The sequence below is a fragment of the Taudactylus pleione genome, unplaced genomic scaffold (genome assembly GCF_031769625.1).
Source record: "Taudactylus pleione unplaced genomic scaffold, aTauple2 ptg000201l, whole genome shotgun sequence".
In the NCBI taxonomy this organism is placed as follows: Eukaryota; Metazoa; Chordata; class Amphibia; order Anura; family Myobatrachidae; genus Taudactylus; species Taudactylus pleione.
The window spans coordinates 29,888,478-29,908,026 of NW_028284603.1; the positions used below are offsets into that span (position 1 = coordinate 29,888,478).

A 19,549-nucleotide genomic window follows, 5' to 3' on the forward strand; every position below is an offset into this window, starting at 1 on the left:
TTTGCCCCTTTTTCCTTGCAGACTTGCCCCAGGTTGTTCAGGTTGGCTGAATGATGACTGGACTGCAATTTTCAAATTATGGCTAAGATTCTCAATTGGATTGAGATTTGTACTTTGGGCCTGATTCACTACGGAACGCAATACTGCGTACGCACGCAGTTCAACTGAGAAAGTATGCTATTCCATTGCGATCGCAATCTCCACACAACATAAGGACGCCCACTTTACATTGCATACATCCGTAATGTTTAGTAAGACTGTGAAACATCGGTACAATCGAGAACCATCGCAGCCTCATGCACACTTGCACAAGCCCTGACTTTACTCACAAATTGTTAACAACCACGCACGCTATGAGACCTCAGGCTGCGTAGGGCATCACAGTGGCTAATTTATGCACGCCCCTGCAACACCGTTGAAATGCACTGGCACGCCTGCGTTCGCCCGACCAACCCCCGTTACCACCCACAAACGGCACTTTCTGTCAATCACTCTGCGATGGATCTGCATAGTCACTGCGATCTCAGTCCCAATCGCAATGGCTAGTTCACACACTGTATATGCAGTACGCAACAATCGGCCAATTGCGTGCGTATTAGCAACTGCGTTCCTTGCTGAATCAGGCCCTTTGACTTGACCAGAGTCATAACATTATTTGTTTTGTTGTTCAACAACGATCCTTGTCCTGCTGAAAGGTGAACTTTCCCACAACTTTAGTTTTCTAGTAGACTGAGTAGGTGGACTTGCAGGATCTCCCTGTATATTGCACCATCTATCAAGCCTTTGATTTAACAAGATGCCCAGTCCCTGATGAGGAAAAGCATCCCCACAACATAATGCTACCCCCCTCGTACTTCACTTTGGGGATGGTGTTAGTTAGGTCACTTTGATGTTTAATGCCAAACTCCAGACGTGTTTCGATGTGTTTTTTATTCCGTAATTCCTTCTTTCTAGCCACCCTAACATACAAGCCAGTTGTATGCACAGCTCTTGGTATGGTTGACTGGTACAACTTCATTCCCATCAGTCAATGAACTCTAGTTTCTTCAGAGTGATAGCTGGCTTCCCTTACAACTCTCCTCCTGCTCTGATGCTGAGTATTGAGCGGTGGTCTTGTTTAGGTAGTACCTGGGTTTTATGATGCAGGTTCCATTTCCTCACAATTTAAACAGTACTCACTGGAATATCCAAGAACTTTGATGTTATTTTGTAGCCTTTTCCTATCCTGTGCATGTCTATAACATTCTTTCATTTTCTTAGAATGCTCTTTTGTGTTTAATTTCACAGTTTTCGTTCAGATTCACAGTATGACCAATGTTATTCGAATTAGGTTGTATTTTATCCATAAAAAACTGATCTTTTATAATGATTTATGGGTAGAGGCTAATTAAAGTCAATTGTTAGGACAATATCTTTCATATACATAAACTTGGAACTCCCACAGCACATGGGATGAATCGGAGGCATATTAAGTGAGGAGGGGGCCCATGTGCAGTCTCCGTCCGGGGCCCCCTCCTGTCTCTCCTGCGGCTGACAACGCTTTGACCACAGCACCGTATTAGTAGACTCTGGGCACTAGTCTGTGCCTAGAGACTACTCTGCATGCGCAGCTCACTTGGAAAATGGCGCGGCAGCCATTTCCCAGTGATTTCCCTACTGCGCATGCACAAAATGCCGGGGACATGGACGCGGCGGTCATTTTACAGGCGATTTTTACAGCGCTGATATCGCTGACGTGGGACTCTGGAGAGGTAAGTATTTGAATTATGGGTGCAGAGTGTCAGGGCCGGATTGAGGGCCACATGGGCCTGGAGCTGAAAATGACCAAGGGCCTATTATGAGAAGCAGAGGAGGCATGACCAGTGCTGTGTGGGTGTGGCCAGTGCCAAGTGGGCGTGTACACCTCTATACACTCAGCCCCAATGTCCCCCCTAATTACGTAAAAGAAAAAAAATGCCTCATTTTGTGAGGTAAATAGAAATACAGTTTTATTACAATATGATTTATGATTGCAGTGTGGAGAGCAGATGGCCAGTCAACATCATGTTGTCATGACAATGGGCCTATTTTTATGTGGAGGCCTGGAGCTGTAGCTCCATCCGCCCCATTGTTATTCTGGCCCTGCAGAGTGTGCAATGTGGGGCCCCCGCACAGCCTGCACCCATTATAGATACGCATCTGGGATGAATACTTACACAAGTAGCATTTTTTTATTAATAAATAAATCTGCAGATAAATAATGATGAGTTTGAAAATGTATTTTAAGAGCCTACTGGTTCACAATGTTATTTGATCACAGGATCATCTTGCCCAGTGTTTGTATGAAACGGTCACCTGCAGTAACTCTGGATGTCATGACGAGGTGTCCAGAAAAGACTTGGAGACTCACTTAAAAACACAGTGTGAACTCCGAGACGAAACCTGCATTTACTGCAACAAAAGCATGGCATTGATTGATCTGCAGGTAATACTAGAAGTCTATACATCTTTGTTTTCCAATCTGAAGCTTGTGGATATCTTAATGTGTTCTCCTGCACCCATCCTCTTTGCGCCATGCGGCGTGAGACGGATGGCGCAACTTAGAGACTGTGTCACAGGTAGAGATTCTCCATATTTCGCACCTATATCCTTCATTTATCGCCTGTGTTGCATCGTAGTTGCATCCAAAGTAATTTATAATGTACCTGGTGATTAGGATTAGTATCTTCTGTAATGTCTGAATCATTCAGTTGGAGAAAAGTTGGCTGATCTGAACAAAAAATTGGTTTATAGGGAGAACACTTCATGATTTTTTTGGACAGATAATATGTGGCCGTCTTTAGATTATTGCAGCGTTAAAGGAGGTAAAGAGCATATTATCAGAATAAATTGGGGTAATCCTTCCCCCCCCCCCAAAAAAAAAAGATATATACTTGCCACAATATTTGCAGTTTTTATTTTTGTCCTACATTCTGTGCTGTTTGTTACAGTTCTCATTTAGCTGTTATAGATGAGGGATCTTTATTAATATGAAACATAGCATTTATACAATGTTCCTACAGGAAGAATTGGCCACTTCCTAATTACTAGAACTCCAAGGTGAAACATTGGGACCAATTGCACAGATAAAACCTCAGGTCCTGCTAAATGGGGAACAGCTTCAAAACTGCAAATCTACAGCCTTTGTTCAGCTCATTTTTATTATTCCATCTTGTCATAATGAAATCTCATTTTTAATGGAAGCCATTGGCTTATTCGCTACTGCACTACATTTTCTGCTTCACGTTTTAGGCTTAGATTTGATTTTGCGATGTATCTCTGGTGAAGACACTCATTAAAAGATATGAGAGATTTTCACACATCATGTATGTAGTATATGATTGGGATGTTTGATTTATTAAGTTCAATATGATCATTGAATTTTGCACTTTTCCTTCAGATACATGCAAGAAAGTATTGTCCGCTATTTCCAGTTCTGTGTCCCAATGACTGCAATAATACATGTCCAAGAGATGAGGTAAAGTATTGGCCATTTTTAGAGAAAACAAAACAAACATCATTATTGTCTATAGCGTTGCCACAGGGTTCCGTCTGTAAGCTATGTGTTCGGGGCGTAACTAGGCATTTGAATGCCCCATAGCAAAAGTTTGCAATGGCCCATATGTACCATCCAATGGTGAAAACAGGGGCAGATCTATGGGAGACAATGGAGGCGCCTGCTGCCGGGCTCCAGCTCTGAAGGGGCACCTCCTCCATTGTCCACAACATATTCACCCCACTTAGGGCTGTAACTATGTACCAGGAGTGTACCGTCACAGCCACCCAATACATGGCACCTCTTCACGGCACCTGAGAAGCCATCATACACTAGTGGGGAGATCCATGTCAGACTGTCAGTTCTGCCTTCGTCTATCTATCTATAGCCTATCTGCATACTAATTGCTACATTACAGTGTCAGCGGCTGTGATGGGGGGGGTCGACCAAATTATAACTTTCCTCCGGGCGCCTGGGATGAGCTTACACCACTGAGTGAAAAATGTATATAACACATGTAACTTTGACAAGGAAGATGCCACCACCTCTCCAGGATCACTTTAAGCCCTGTCGCCACTTATCGGGTACATACTGGTGTTAATAATGTTGGTTTGTACCTAGAATTGTGATTAAAATCACAAAGGACAGCCGTTACGAAAGAGTTGTCCTTTGCAAAGATGGGACTTCTGGGTTTATTACCCAGAAGTCTCATATACAAAAAACAGAGTTGCAGATGCACTATGCGATCATTACTGTATACATTTAAATGTATTATATAGAATTTCAGAGGTAGTTTGCATATCAATGGCCACTGATACGGGCCTGCCCACCAGCGTCAAGGTCACCTCATTGAGCAGGTCCCTAACACTCTGGGGTTCACATCTGGAATGCATATGTTATAATAATAATAAGGGTAGAATGTGTGTGAAAAAATACATAAATAATAAACAAACATGAAAGTGTTTATTATTTATGTATTTTTTCACACACATATTCTACCCTTATCATTATTATAACACTTGTTAATTACTTTACACACCTGATACTTTAACACTTCACTGTCACCCTTTTTTCGTGTGATGCCCTGGGGAGGTCTTTGGCTGGGCTGACTTTTGGGATTTAAAATGTCAGCATGATAGCACCTTTCATTACTATTAGGGTGTGCAGTCTAGAGCCCCGCCTTATTACCCAGAAGTCTCTCTGCGCATGCGTCATATGATGCGTGCACCGCAGGGGATGCTGAAAGGGATCCAAATGAATCCCTCCCAGGGCACAGCGTGAAAAGAAGCTCATAGGTTTCTATTGGTTGCCCACTGGGTCCAAGCTCCGGAAGGTAACCGTGACTTGTACATATGGGAATGCGGAGAAACACCGAAAACAGCAGTTTTTGACTTTTTGTCCGCATTTTCCCTTTAGTACATAATAACGATAACATGGCTGATCCAATCTGTGTTCATAGACCAGTTGCAGACTGTATTATAGATATGTAATTGTTCCTCACACTTCTCTGGAGAAACTGGTATTGGTATTGTAACTCTTTATATACTGTAACACCAACCTATTTCACAGCACCTTACAGACAGAGAATGTCTGATCACCCACATCAGTCCCTCCCCCAATGGAGCTGACTTTCTTTGTTCTCAGCCGCACAAACACACACTAACATTAGGCTACCAGTATGTTATTACATTGTGTGAGGAAACTGGAGCAGTCAGAGGAAGAACATACAAACATCACACCTATGTTACTCCGTTTGCAGTGGACGTCAGCGCTGTGAGGCAGTAATGCTAACCACTGTGCCACCACACTGAAAACCACCTTAATTTTGCACATATTGTCAAAATGAAGGATCTAGATTGGGAGAAGAAAGCATTTTGAGAAAGAACATGTCACGTTGGAAGGTCAGCTATAGGCATCATGTGTCATTTTCTTACCAGTAATAGAAACAAATCATGCTGGAATGTGCTTGTTGGCACAAATAACAGGATGTTTCTGAGCACAAATGCCCTTTTCCCCATTGTGTTACATGCGTTATGTAACAGGGTTATGCAGTCAGAGAAGATATGAGATTTACTGCATGTGCAATGCCTGCTATATACAGTAGTTATTATAGACAAAGCACCGCTGTCCATAAAATTAATTTAAGTGCAACAAGTCACTGATAACAGCAATAAAACATTTGTCCATTTTCACAATGTTTTCACATTGTATGAGGCCATATCCATTTCATTGGTGAATTTTTGTACTCATTGTTTTTTCCCGGTGAATCCTGCTCCCCATGTCCTAATCCAGGCCTAGCCAACCTGTGGCTCTCCATCTGTTGAGGCTCCAGCTGTTGTGTTGTCCCAGCATATCCTCCAACCGAACAGCTGGTAAAGCATGCTGGGACTTGAAGTTTCACAGCAGTTGAAGGCCAGGCCGGTAAACCATTATTATCACAAGTGTGGCTTCTGTACCTGAAAAAAATTTCCTGCAGGAAGGAGTCCTCTAGTTGCTTGTCTGTTTTTACCTGACACTTAGGGGTATATTTACTAAAGTGCAGGTTTGTTGAAGTAGAGATGTTGCCCATAGCAACCAATCTGATTCTAGCCATTATCTTCTAGAAGGTGCTAGATAAATGTTAAGTAGACTCTGATTGGTTGCTATGGGCAACATCTCCAAATCTAAAAACCCTCACTTTAGTAAATATACCCTTAGAGCAGTGTTTCCCAACCTCGGTCCTCAAGGCACACTTAACAGTCCAGGTTTTAGTGATATCCATGCTTGAGCACAGACAGTTAAATCTAACTGAGATACTAATTAAAACACCTGTGCTCAAGTATCCTTAAAACATGGACTGTTAGTGTGCCTTGAGGACCGTGGTTGTGAACCCCTGACTTCGTTCCTAACGATATCGGTCAGAATTGGCTTAATCGGAACAACAAATCGGGCATATCGTGCAGTGTGTATGCCCGATTTGCGCGCTCCCGCGGTCACATCCATATCATGTGATTGCCCGTGCTGCACAGTCAATCACACGGCATCGCATTTGAGGCTGTACATATGTATGAAGGACGTTCTGTCGTTGTGTACCGGCTATCATGCAATGTCCAGGGTGATGACAAATCGCCCTGAACATCGGCATGATTACCGGTCGTTTAGGTGTGTACCCACCCTTAGAGTAAGTGAATAAATACAATGACGCCAAACTGTTATTCATGAAAGTTCTAGATATATATTTGACCCTTGGCATGTATTTTACAAACCCTTCTACACCACAGGAGTACATTGGTACAGCACATGCCATTGCTGGACATATGCTGTAACTAAGTGTGAGAGCTGCAGGGGACAAAGATGACATGCGGGTAGTGAAGTGGCACCTGATCCTCATTGGACAAGTGGTATTACCATCCAGTAAGGAGCCAGCTGTCATTACGAACCAGGTTTTTTTGTTTCTTCAGCTTTTCTACTGTACTTTGCAGAATTCTGCTGTTTCATTGAGCACATAACACTGGACATTGACCACATTGTACCATATACTAGTTTGGGATAACCTGCTGTATGTATAAATGATTTACATGTTTACATTATTCTGTGAGCTGCAATTATTATCTAATTTACAGCTGGATGAGCACCTTGCTGTATGCACTGAGGCTGAAGTAGATTGTGCCTTCGCCAATTATGGCTGCTCCATAAAGGTAATTATCTGCTCTACTCTCAGTCAGTGCCGTAACTAGGGTCTTTGGAGCAAGTTTAAGAACGGTGCCCCCCCCCCCCCCACCACACAGCAAAATATTTTTGCACACCGAAGGCACGCAGAAAAAAAATGGGCGTGGTCACATGTTGTAGGGGCGTGGCCACTGAAAATGGTGTGTGCCAACATGACATGCCACCCATTTCTCGTCACTCTGGGAATATTCCTTTCCAGTCTGTATGCACCTTACCTATATGGTATTCACTATCATGTAGATGACATCGTCCGGAAGATGCCTGTTTGTGTAGGAATATTAAGAAGGTCATCATCATACAATAGCGGTTCAACCAGACTCGTTCCCCCTGAGCCTCTATGCCACACAATAACCCCCTGCATCATCTCAGCACACCATGACCTCCCCACCTGCGTCATCTCTCTGCACACCATCACCTTGCCCCCTGCATCGTTTCAGCCACACCATCACCTCCCCCCTGCGTCATCTCTCAGCCACACCATCGCCTCCCCCCCTGTGTCGTCTCTCAGCCACACCATCGCCACCCCCTGCATCGTCTCTCAGCACACATCACCTCCCTCCCTGCATCGTCTCTTAGCTACACCATTACCTCCCCCCCTGTGTCATCTCTCAGCCACACCATTGCCTACCCACCTCCCCCCGTGTCGTCTCAGCACACCATTACCTCCCCCCCTGCATCATCTCCTATCCACAGCACCGCCTCCCCCCCCTGTGTTTTCTCTCAGCCACACCATCACAGCAGCACACACACAGACACTGATACAGATACACACATACACTGACACACACACATTGATACAGAGGAATCGGTATGAAATACCGTTTCCCGGCAGCAGCTGCCCGACAGATGAACAGATCCCGGCAGCGCTGGAAATCCCGATCGTGCTCACATTGTTTCTGCCCAATTATTACTCAGGAATGTCCAGTTAGCGGCCGCAGAGATCAGCCCACTCTTCATTATGCGCACCTGCGCAGGGATGTGTGTGCAGCCCTCAACGCTATGCGGAATATCGCTAGTGGTGTTCGCAATCCGGAGTGTGAGCACTGCACTGGCTGATCGGAGTAAGCACCAAAAGCTTCAATGTAAAAATGAAAAACAGCAGATACACAAAGGTATAAAAGACCTCAAAAGTAAATGTTCTATGTCGTTGTTTGGAAATGAGTATTCAGGAAATGATTTTAACTATAGTTTTTTAAACATTCTCATGTATTTTTGTATGATTGGTAGGTAAAAAGAGGAGAATTAAAAGCACATGAGGATACGTTCCTCAGAGACCATATGCTGTATGTTTTGAATAGAAATACTAAGCTTGAGCAGCAGGTAAGTGTATGAGAGTGCAATGTACATATTTATTGCATGTCCCTCATTACATGTTATAAGGCCTTCCCTACCCACCTCCACCCAGACGGCGTGATGCGATGTAATGATATATCACGTAAACGCCGTACACGCTGCATGATCCAGTGTACGACGGCCAATGTGGCATTACATGCACCGGGTCGTTCATGGTATTGTCCCATCCACTGCAGCACAGTAGATGAGATGATGCGATGAACAACCACCGTATGATATATCATTTTGATGCGGATAGGAATGATATATCATATAGTGTGTACTCGGCTTTAGGGAATCTTACAGGTATAATGAAGACCCAGCTGTTTTGAATACTGTATTTATGTTTGAAAAAGTTAGTTATAAAGTATCTAATTTAATCTGTACAATAAACACATGACCTTTTTTGCCTAATATATTAAACTATGTACATAAACACATTTTAAAACCGACCGGCTCATATGCTGGGTACACACTTTGCGATGTGTACGGAGCATGACATCGCCGGCGACGGGACCTGGTATGCGGCAAGTGCATACACATTTGCAGATGCCTGGTCCGATGGGGGGAGGGACGTGTTACGCTGCCATCTTCAACATGGCATAGTTAGCGCCATCCCCCGTCAGCCCTGCGGTAGGGGAGACGGACGATGTTGCGATAGCATGCATATCATGGATAAACACTAGACGATGTACCCAATATATTGCTCCAATCCACGGCATCGGACAACATATTGTCCAGTGTGTACCCAGCATTAGATTTAGGGGTTTATTTACGAAGTGTCGTGTTCTGAAACCTGGCACTTTGATCGTGTTTATGACTGGAATGTAAAAGGGCAATGGTTTTACATTGCATAACTAGCAAAACATGGCTAGTAAAACCATTGCCCTTTTACAATTTGGGCATGAAGACGATCGGAAGTGCCGGGATGTAGAATGTTGTATCCTACTGTGGGCTGCAAAAATCATTGTATTTATGCACCAATGGAGTAAGATAAAGTGGAATTTGGAGTTATACGTAACTTGATGTTACCGCCTTGGTTTTAATGGTGTGACCGATGGGGGCGTCTAATTGATATTGCTGTGTGTACAGACACTGACAGACTTGCACATTCGGATGCACAGATGTACACAATGGAAAGAGTTTTTGTCGATATTTGCTAAAAGTCACACCTCTGAATCCGCTTCAAAATATTTTTGATTTGTATATTTTGAATTTGCATATACAAGTATAGCGATACAGCTTAGGATGGATTGTTAGCTGGGCCTAGTCATTTCAGCTTACAATCATGTGTACGTGTATGGAAACTTAAATGTGGTTAATTAATACATACACTATGTAGACAAAAGTGATTGGACACTGACAACAAATAGATCAACAAGATTTTATTAACGTCAGTACTTTGTAGGTCCACCACATGCAGTGATTACTGCAGACACCCTTCTTGGCAAACTGCCCACAAGTTCCTGTACAACAGTAGGCGGTATGTTTTGCCATTTCACCTTAAGTACAGTGACCAACTGTGACACTGAAGAAGGGCAGGTCGTCCAAGAATGCACCCGTCACTCCAATTCATCCCAGAGGTTCTCAGTGGGCTCTGAGCTGGCCAGTCTATCCGGGTTACCGAATTTTCTTTATACCAGTCCAGCATTGCCCTGGAAACATTACAGTGGCATTGTCGTCCTGATAAAAACATTTGTTGTTTCCGCAGAACTGTTCTTGTCAAAACCGCAACATTAGAGGCCATTTGGAACTAGTGTGCAATGGTACGCATTTTGCTTGCATGGGGGGGTATCCAATTATTTGTGTCTACATAGTTATCACATTTAGTGTAAAAGTGCAAGTATAAGTGTAGTTTTATTATTCAGCCTTATTTTTGTGTGTTACCATTCATTTCTTTTCTTTCTTCTCCTAGATGCTGGAATTAAAACAAACTATGGAAATGAAAGAAAGCAAAATCCAGCAACTCTCTAACACTGTTAAATGGTGTGAGAAGGAATGCCGGCAATTCAGCGGGACAAACGGCAGTAACCTATTCACTACCCAAGTAAGCGTCCACTTTTCCTGTGCACACTTCCTGCCTGTAAACCTATAATGAAGGGCAGTTATACACAATCTTCTAATGCCAGAACAGGCTGGTAACACAGGACAGTAGGGCTTATTTACTAACCCCAGGCTATACAACCTCGTGGAGCGTTTATTTTTGCGTAAATGCAACTTTTCTCCACAATTGTGTCCTGAATTATGGGTAGCACAGGACAGTGGTGCTCTCTAGTACATGTGTCACTGTTGTAAATGAGCTTCCCCATGTAATGTGCACCTATCTGGTACAAGAGGTGTCCCATTAAATATATAGATCGATACTGTAACTGAATAATTGAAAAATTGGGTCATTTCGTTGGAGAAAAATATTCTGTGGCCAGCTGACAGACCGCAAACATGCACCTATTCTATTGGCACCCTACGAAGTGGATATTAATATAATTTTCCCCAACACGCTTTTAGTAAATACACAATGTTTTTGTGGCTCATTTTGCCTCTCCCTCCTTCTACAGAAGGTCCCAATCTGCATAGCACCTCTCAGGCAGTGAATCCATATTCTGCATCACCGTTATCAGTAGCTTGACTTGCAAAGGAATGTAGTTGTAAATGTGCAGAATTAATCAGCAATGGGCATGACATGACAAAAGATCCTGTGCGCCGATGCTATTGCTGCCCGCCTTTTTCACCCAAAAATGGGTCTTATTCACAATGTGATGTAACTAAGATGCACCAGGAGACTGTGCTGACAAATTTATTTGCGACACTTATACGTATATTGGTGTGCAACTGATTCTGTATACGAAGCACAATGGAACTTGGAAAAAAGCCGTGGCCAGTGCACTGTAGCACTTCGTATACAGATTCAGACTAAGGGCGGTATCCAATTAGCCCCGAACATTGTTCGGGCTCTAATGGATCCCCGGGGCTATCTAATTAGCCCTGAAGTCCAGGCGGATGCCAGCACTTATCGGGGATTTTTTTTCGGGACCTGATGTGTTCCGATCCCCGAAAAGTGCAGTTTTTTCACCAGTGCAATGGCAAAAACACAAGTTTACGGACCGATCACAGATCCTATGCGTTTTCAGGTGAATTATCCCATTTGTTCGTCCAAACAAATAGGATAGGAGGGAAAATAAATCAGCAAAAAACGAGGATTGGTGAAAATCCCCTTCTTTCGGCCCCCAAAAAATAATCAGGTCTAATTGGATGCCGCCCTAAGCTGCACACAGATATACACGCATCTTATATCAAATTACTCAGCACAATCTCCTGGGGCGTCCTAGTTGTATCACATTACGACTAAGACGCATTTTCGGGCAAATAAGATCCCCGATGCTAACAGAGTAGCATGGGACCTGGTGCACCAAGATGGGCTTTTGGCACGACTGCAGCAAAGATGAGTGAGAACAGGGGAGGAGATAAGCGTGGAGATTTAGAGGGAGGAATGATGGCAGGCTCTAATGTAAAGGTATGTTCTGAGTGAATATTTGAAGCTGTGAGATGGGGAGAAAGTCTGACTTACGAGTGCAAGACGAATGGGGCTGAGCAGGAGAAATCTTGGGAGACGAGCGTGAGAGGTGGCAGAGATCCATGGCATATCTATGTTCTATATCATCATTCTTTGTCTGCCCATCCATGTCTCATCTATCTCAGATCTATTGATCAACTGCACATTAGTTCCACTTCATTATGTTCTAGCTTTATTGAAAAGTCTTTATACACTCCTGGCATTGTGAAAGCACTTGTCCCCACCATGCTATAACAGCCGCAGGGACACATCTACAGAACCACAAGTTGCTCAGACTTATCTTCGCACATCTGTTAAATGCTTGCACATAGAGGTTGTACCCAGTTTGAATAAACATGTTTTTCCTTCCATTGTACTTAGGCACTTGTCAGTCACATAGAGAAAGCGTCTTGGCTGGAAGATCAAGTGATGCAGCTAGTGCAGCTGATCAGTGAAGAACAGAGCCGACATGATCTCAGGCCATTGATAGAGGCGATAGAGAGCATCAAGCTGACGGTAACAAGCATGGAGAGCTACAAAGACCGTTTAGGTATGTTCCCTGGTGTGACATTGGGCAAGCCATTCTGTGCGCCAGTTCCACATGAAACAAGCTTTAAAGGACCATTATACCCTAATGTTCAGATATGAACGCTAAAAGGTAAAACACATTGTTTAGTGTTACCCTGCAGCTCTGTATTCCCAACTCCACTACAGACAGCTGATTGGACCCCATTCACGTCAATAGCTGAGACTACATTCATTTGTGCTGCTGTGCCACCAGCACCTGTGCATGAATCCAGCTATCCACACGTTCTGTCTGTTTAATTAGAGAAGCGCCTCCCTCCTAATATGGCAGCCTGCTACAGAGGAGTGACGTAGAGCATGATAGACAGATTTGGGCTCAGTAACTGGCAGCCTTTGCTATATATTAATATCAGACCAAGGCTTTACTTGTTTTTTAAATAAGCTTTGTGTAGTAGACTAGCTGTAGCTTTCCACTCTCACTATTCAGATCAGAATAAATGCAGAGTTGTACGCAAAGCCCGATGGTTTACGTACAACTCCTGTGTTTGGCGATCTGCTCATGTGCAGGATCTATACTCTGTCAGATCATCTTCTGCGAGATCGATTGCAGTGCCTGGGCTGCAGCCCTGTGTAGGCGGGAGCAGCATCAGGCAGCATCCCAGAAAACAAGGGGGTGTTTGCCCCGTTTTCTGGGTGTGCTGAAGCCGGTGGCTACGTCCTTGCGCTGAGCCAAAAATTGGCTTCAGCTGTGCAAAATCATTGACCATCCTGTGCGAAATCATTGACCATCTTAGCGTAGTAGCTGCGTCCATTTCTGAATCATGCCCAATGTTAACAGGGTCATTCAGAAAGAGCAAGGCTTATACCGTGCAGTGACTCTATGGGCCATATTCCATTAGAGGGGAAAAGCCTTTTTCGCCTCCCCAGAAAATTTAAGGACAATTTCGCCTAAGCGGAAACTCGATGCATTGAATTCTCCAATCACTAACAGGTGAAAAGAAGTGCAAAATCTTTATTTTGGGGTGCAAACGTGGGGAAACAACTCAGAATCCTTGGGACAGCCCCCCCAAAAGACAAATCTGCAAAAAAACAAAAACCTAAGAACACACCAAAAAAGACACGTCATTTTGGGGGTAAAAATGCAAAACGTGGGGGGACAAACATAAAAACTAGCGAAATAGGCTTCTTGGGGGGCTGCAAGGATGGGTCGGGTGGTTTTGGGATTGCAGGTGCATGCAGCAGGTGGATTTTTCACGTTTTTTTAAAAGTTCACTTTAGAGACATAAAAATATGCTAGCACCCATTTTCAAGTGCCCCAAATTTGCCTGGAGTACTTATTTTTACCAAAAAATACTGCTTAATACTATTCTTCACCACTCTTACAAGGACGCTAATAGCAAGCAATTTACACAACTTAAATACGCAAAATAGCTTTATTAGGGCTATTAGTACACATCTATATTAATTGCCCATGTTAGTGCATCTTTATCTCGGGTACAGACTGATTTTCCCAATTCTTTCAGTACTTTTCGCCTATTTCCGTTTTCGGCTGTTTTGCAATTAAATTAGGTGAAAAGCGGGGGACGCTCATGGAATGATTTTGCCTCTGAAACAGGCGAAAAGTCGGACAGGCAAACATTTTCTGACTTTTCGTATCTAATTGACTACCCTTCTGTGTATGTACTATTACACTAGTGCATACAAGCCCACATGCGGCCCAGCTATAATCCACGTGTGCATCCTATATGCACAATCATTACACAACTGCAAATGTCAGCATTAAGCATGCTCTGTGGCGGCCACGTTAAATAATCTTCCCTGCAGAGGAGATGTACCACCATGGACTTCATTAAAATTACACAATAAGCTTTTCTGCCGTCTGAGGTGCTGTCATTAGCTTGGCAGCTCCATGCAGATTCAGGAATTCCCTCATGAATGCACATATCGCCATCTCATTCTATAAAATGAAATCTCATTTGTACGGATCTGCAACGGCGTTTCATTTACCTTTCCCATTGCAGTAAGAGACATCATTGTCAACCCTGAGGGGTCTATTTACTAAGCAGTGTTAGGAGACAGAGTGAAAAGTGATAAGGTGCCAGCCAATCAGCTCCCAACTGTCATTTTTCAAACACAGCCTGTGAGGATGACAGTTGGGAGCTGATTGGCTGGCACATTATCTCTTTCTTATCACTTCTCACTCTGTCTCCTAACACTGCTTAGTAAACAGACCACTTAATCTGTACAATTGCTCATTGTGCTGCTGGAATGCACACACCATCACATAGTAACACGCACTTCATCTGGAAATTACCTTTTGTGGCGGTAGTTTTGGAAAAAGTGGCTCATGTTTTTTAACTTTGGAAAGTTACATGTCGCCTTGGCTTTATTTCCAGCATATGGGTACAGATAACTAATAGTGAGAAAGTAAATTATGGAGATAAAATTGGGTGCTGTGCGAAGTTTACAGTATAGTGCACACTACACTTACTGCTGAGCACTGGATTAATGGGTGCTCCAGTCACATAAAAAAGTCCCAGCTCCCCAGTCTGGGAACTTGATGCAATTTGCTACAAATCGAGTCATCATTGTGGCCTTGCCCCTCCTTGCTGTGTGCTAGCGCAAATTGCGGTATTGCCTTTATGCGATTTTATGGTGCCACGTCCCCACTTAAAAATCAGGAAAACATGGTTTAACATTACCCTGTGACTATCACCAGGGATACAGCTCAGTTAGGCTGGCATTCTTGACCTATGAACATATGTGCACACTGTTGCTCCTGGTGGTATCCATAAGGTAAATGAAGGGTACACGGAATGGGCTTATAACAATGTGAAAAGAGTATCTCAATTACAGTGTGGGAAATAAACATAATCAATGTAAATAAAATACAGTAAAAAAAATATATAAATCTAGCAGCATGGTAGATGTAAATATAAAGGTACATTTATTCACATAACATACAATAAAACATGGGTCTCACTTTGAAGAAACCATGGATATGTAAAAAGATCTATATCTGATGAATAATAAAAAAGGAAGAAAGTTATGATAAATAATGAATAATAAAAAAAAAAAATTGGTATTAAATAAAAAGTCCAAATGGAATATATTGTGTACATAATCCCGGATTTATCTTAGTATGATGCACATCACTGGAATGAATAGTTTTTGTGACCTAACCTGCAGGTAGGTAAAATGCTGGTCACTGTGTCCAGTAGTATCATTCAAAAGCCCTCTCACAGGTGCTGTCCCTTGGTGTCCAAAAATCTTACGCAGCTCTGTCAAATACACTCAGGGGTTCATATTTATCCTGTGTCTTGTAGAATATTAGGACAGAAGGCTCACGCGAGGAGAATCCTGATGATCCAGTGAATTCTTGTGTAGGAAATCCGGGTTCTGTGTACTGAGTCCAACTAACGCGTTTCTCTATGTCAGAGGCTTAATGACCCTGTCTCTGCTTTTCTCCGTTTTAAATACCCTCCTGAATAATTACAATTAACTGCAGATGTTCACATGGCAAGAGGATTGGTTAGCGGTTGATACATATGAAAGGATAGAATATTATATATATATATATATATACACACACACACACACACATATATATATATATATATATATAAAACCAAGTACATACAAATGACAATGTAAGAGTATCCATATATATCTTGACAATCTCCCGGAGAGATGTATACTCACAGCCCTTTCGATTCTTTACGAGGAAGTGTTTGTATAAATATAAACCTGTATCTGGCAAGATCCCTTCCAGGTTTCCACGGGAACAAGTGACGCATAGGTCACATGGGGAGCTGCCGCCATTCAAGAAACGTCATTGGGCCTGACGTGTTTATGTTACTTGAGCGCATCTTAAGGCTTACCGAGCTGCTGGCTCGTTTCTTTGTTGACAACACGTGATCTGTTGTCGCTTAGCAGTATAAATACACTCCCATTGAATAACAATGTGTACACTTAGTATAATTTTTTCTAGATTCAGTTGCCCTGGTAATTGTTTCAGGTTTAAAGATTCGTCCAGAACAATCAGAGAGGCTGTGAGGAACACATAATTTTCACATTTCCCAATCAATATATAATCTTACGTTTGGTGTACCTATACGGTGCTCTGGGTCATTGCGTGGCCATTTAGTGTAAACAGTCTTGGTATGATCTGTCCTACAGCTATGATCAGATGATGTGTACGTCATGACATTTCTTATTCTAGAACATTAATTTTTCTTCAGATAACCTGGAGGGTCAATCCAGCAAACACGATGTGCAGATGAATATCCATAAAACCCAGCTGAGCAGCAATGAAGAACGGTTTAGACTTCTAGAAGGGACATGTTACAACGGAAAACTCATATGGAAAATCACAGACTACGAGAGAAAGAAAAAGGAAGCCGTGGAAGGTCGCGTGGTCTCCATTTACAGCCAGCAGTTCTACACAAGCCGCTGTGGTTATCGTTTATGTGCTCGGGCCTACCTCAACGGGGATGGCTCAGGTAAAGGTTCCTATTTATCCTTGTACTTTGTGGTCATGAAAGGGGAGTTTGACTCGCTTCTGCCATGGCCATTCAAGCAGAAGGTCACACTGATGTTACTTGACCAAAGCGGAAAGAAGAATCATATATTAGAGGTCTTCAAAGCTGACCCACACAGCAGCAGCTTTAAAAGACCTGAAGGGGAAATGAACATCGCCTCAGGGTGTCCACGTTTTGTCTCTCACGCCCCGCTGGAGAGTCCAAGGAATGGCTGCTACATTAAAGATGATACATTGTTTATTAAAGTTGCTGTGGATCTAACGGACCTTGAAGAACTATGAAACCAAGAACGCATAGTTTAAATAATCTCTATGGATTATATATTTTTTTTTGTAAATTTGATTTTAATATATTGTTGAACCTGTAAAAAGAAATCTTGAAATATAAATTATTATTTTACTAACCATTGCTGTGGATTCAGTTTGCAAAATGTGTAAGAAGCAAGTTTAAAAGCAGATCTTTGTTACATTGCGGGATAGCACACACCAATTAGCACAGGAACATGGCACTGAGCAAAAATGTGTATATATCATAGTAAAATCAGTTCAAGCTGGAGAGAGCTGAAGTGATATGCACAATTAACCTCCCAATGCTGTCCCGTTAGTAGACACTTTGCCCAGTTGAGCTCATGTGTACTGGTCACACCCAGAGAGGTTAAAGCTATTATGTGGGCAGGGAGAATATTTATGGTAATACAGTCTGAAACAGGAATCACTGATAGGAGTAGGAGAGAGACCACCCACAGCTACTGATCACTGTATGCCTGGGCACTAATTCACAAGCACACAATGCTTGGGGACAGATTCAGCTAGTGGCGAGGCTCCATGGGAACCTTGCACACTACTATAATGTATATTTAGCCAGAAATAACTTCATATATGCGCAGTGCAAGGGGTTGAAGGAGCCTCAAGCTTAATTGAATCTGCCCATTGAAATAGCCAAAACTATTTGGACAGTGTGACAGGCTGAGTTTCCCAATAAGAAATTCTTGGCCTAGGGGTACCGTGGTAAAATTTTGATATTCTAGTACACCATGATACAAATACGTTTGTGAACCACTGCCTTAAGCTTGGTACACACCTATACAATCAACAACCCGATCACCCAGAGTATATGCAGGATCGTTAAACTGTGTAATATGCTCCTGCGACAATCGTAATTGGGAGGTCACATCTTATGTTCTCTTTAATATTTATCTACCCAACCTCCACATCCCATAGAAGTCCATACACACTGATCAATTTCTAGCTCTGGGTGTATTGGGCTCACAGGGAGTCAAGCTGGGTACACACTGCTCGGCTGATCGAGAGCGTTTAACCCGATTGGTCGAAGAGCGCAAAGCTGTGTACCCAGTTTAAGTGTGTGTGTCGACAATTTGTAAGTGCATACATACTTATCAATCGTCTGACTGATGTGCTGGGCTTGACATCACAACTAGCTGGGCATTTAAATTTGCCCACCCAATTGAGTTGTCACTCACCGGCGGATCCCTACAGCATTTGTACAGGTGATCAGCGGGTCGCCCCGTACACACCAGCAGATGACCGATATCTTTCAGCTCTATCGGTGATTTGCTGTGCTGCAAGGCCAAATCGATAAAACAACATCGTTCACAGACATACCGGGGTGTACACACCCACCATACCCTATACCCCATTGTCTCCCCTGTGGAGTCCTATGGACCCTGCAGAAGAAAATTCTTAAGTACACAATATATAGCAAGCTGGAATAATTAAACCTTGCCTGATGACCAATCGAAAGATTAGATTGGTCACTGCACTAAAGCTATACTTCCATGTTGAGGCGGCCATACACTGTGCAATGATCAGGCCAATCATTGATCAGGCCGATAATTGCAGTGTATGGTCCCAACCAAGCACCAATTATCGCTTTGTCAGGCATAAAAAGCCTTTCAGAATGCCTGACAGATGTGATAATTGGTGCTCGGATTTTATATATTTTTTTTATATTATATATACTCACCATCAAACAAGGACCAATTATCTGACACTGTATGGAAGGGGTTCCCAACCATAGTCCTCAAGGCACACTAACAGTCCAGGTTTTAAGGATAGCCATACTTGAGCACAAGTGACTTAATTAGTACCTCAGTTATCACTAAAACCAGGACTGTTAGTGTGCCTTGAGGACCGGGGTTGGGAATCTATGCTGTATGGATCATCAGATAATTGGTCTGTTTGTCTGATGGCGAGTTTTGTCACAGTGAATAGTTAGCATTAGTTACCCATATAATCTATAAAGATTTCCATAAGGTATCAACGGCAAAACCTTATTTGACAGGTGCATTGGACAAACAATCCAGCGGTTATCACTTACCTGACTCCTTTGTACCATCTCCAGCCACTACTCAAACACTAA

At 42.9% G+C, this 19,549-nt stretch overlaps 1 protein-coding gene across 1 annotated transcript in view; it reads left to right on the forward strand.

Moving 5' to 3' along the window:
- TRAF5 (TNF receptor associated factor 5) overlaps positions 1–17,528 on the forward strand; it is a 65,494-nt gene extending 47,966 nt beyond the window's left edge. Inside the window, exons 5-11 of the mRNA XM_088477307.1 lie at positions 2,300–2,464; positions 3,419–3,496; positions 7,117–7,191; positions 8,450–8,542; positions 10,470–10,601; positions 12,486–12,654; positions 16,871–17,528. Of these exons, the coding sequence (XP_088333433.1) occupies positions 2,300–2,464; positions 3,419–3,496; positions 7,117–7,191; positions 8,450–8,542; positions 10,470–10,601; positions 12,486–12,654; positions 16,871–17,451 (1,293 nt within the window). The 3' untranslated portion in view covers positions 17,452–17,528. The remainder of the gene's footprint in view (positions 1–2,299; positions 2,465–3,418; positions 3,497–7,116; positions 7,192–8,449; positions 8,543–10,469; positions 10,602–12,485; positions 12,655–16,870) is intronic.
- Positions 17,529–19,549: the final 2,021 nt, after the last annotated feature.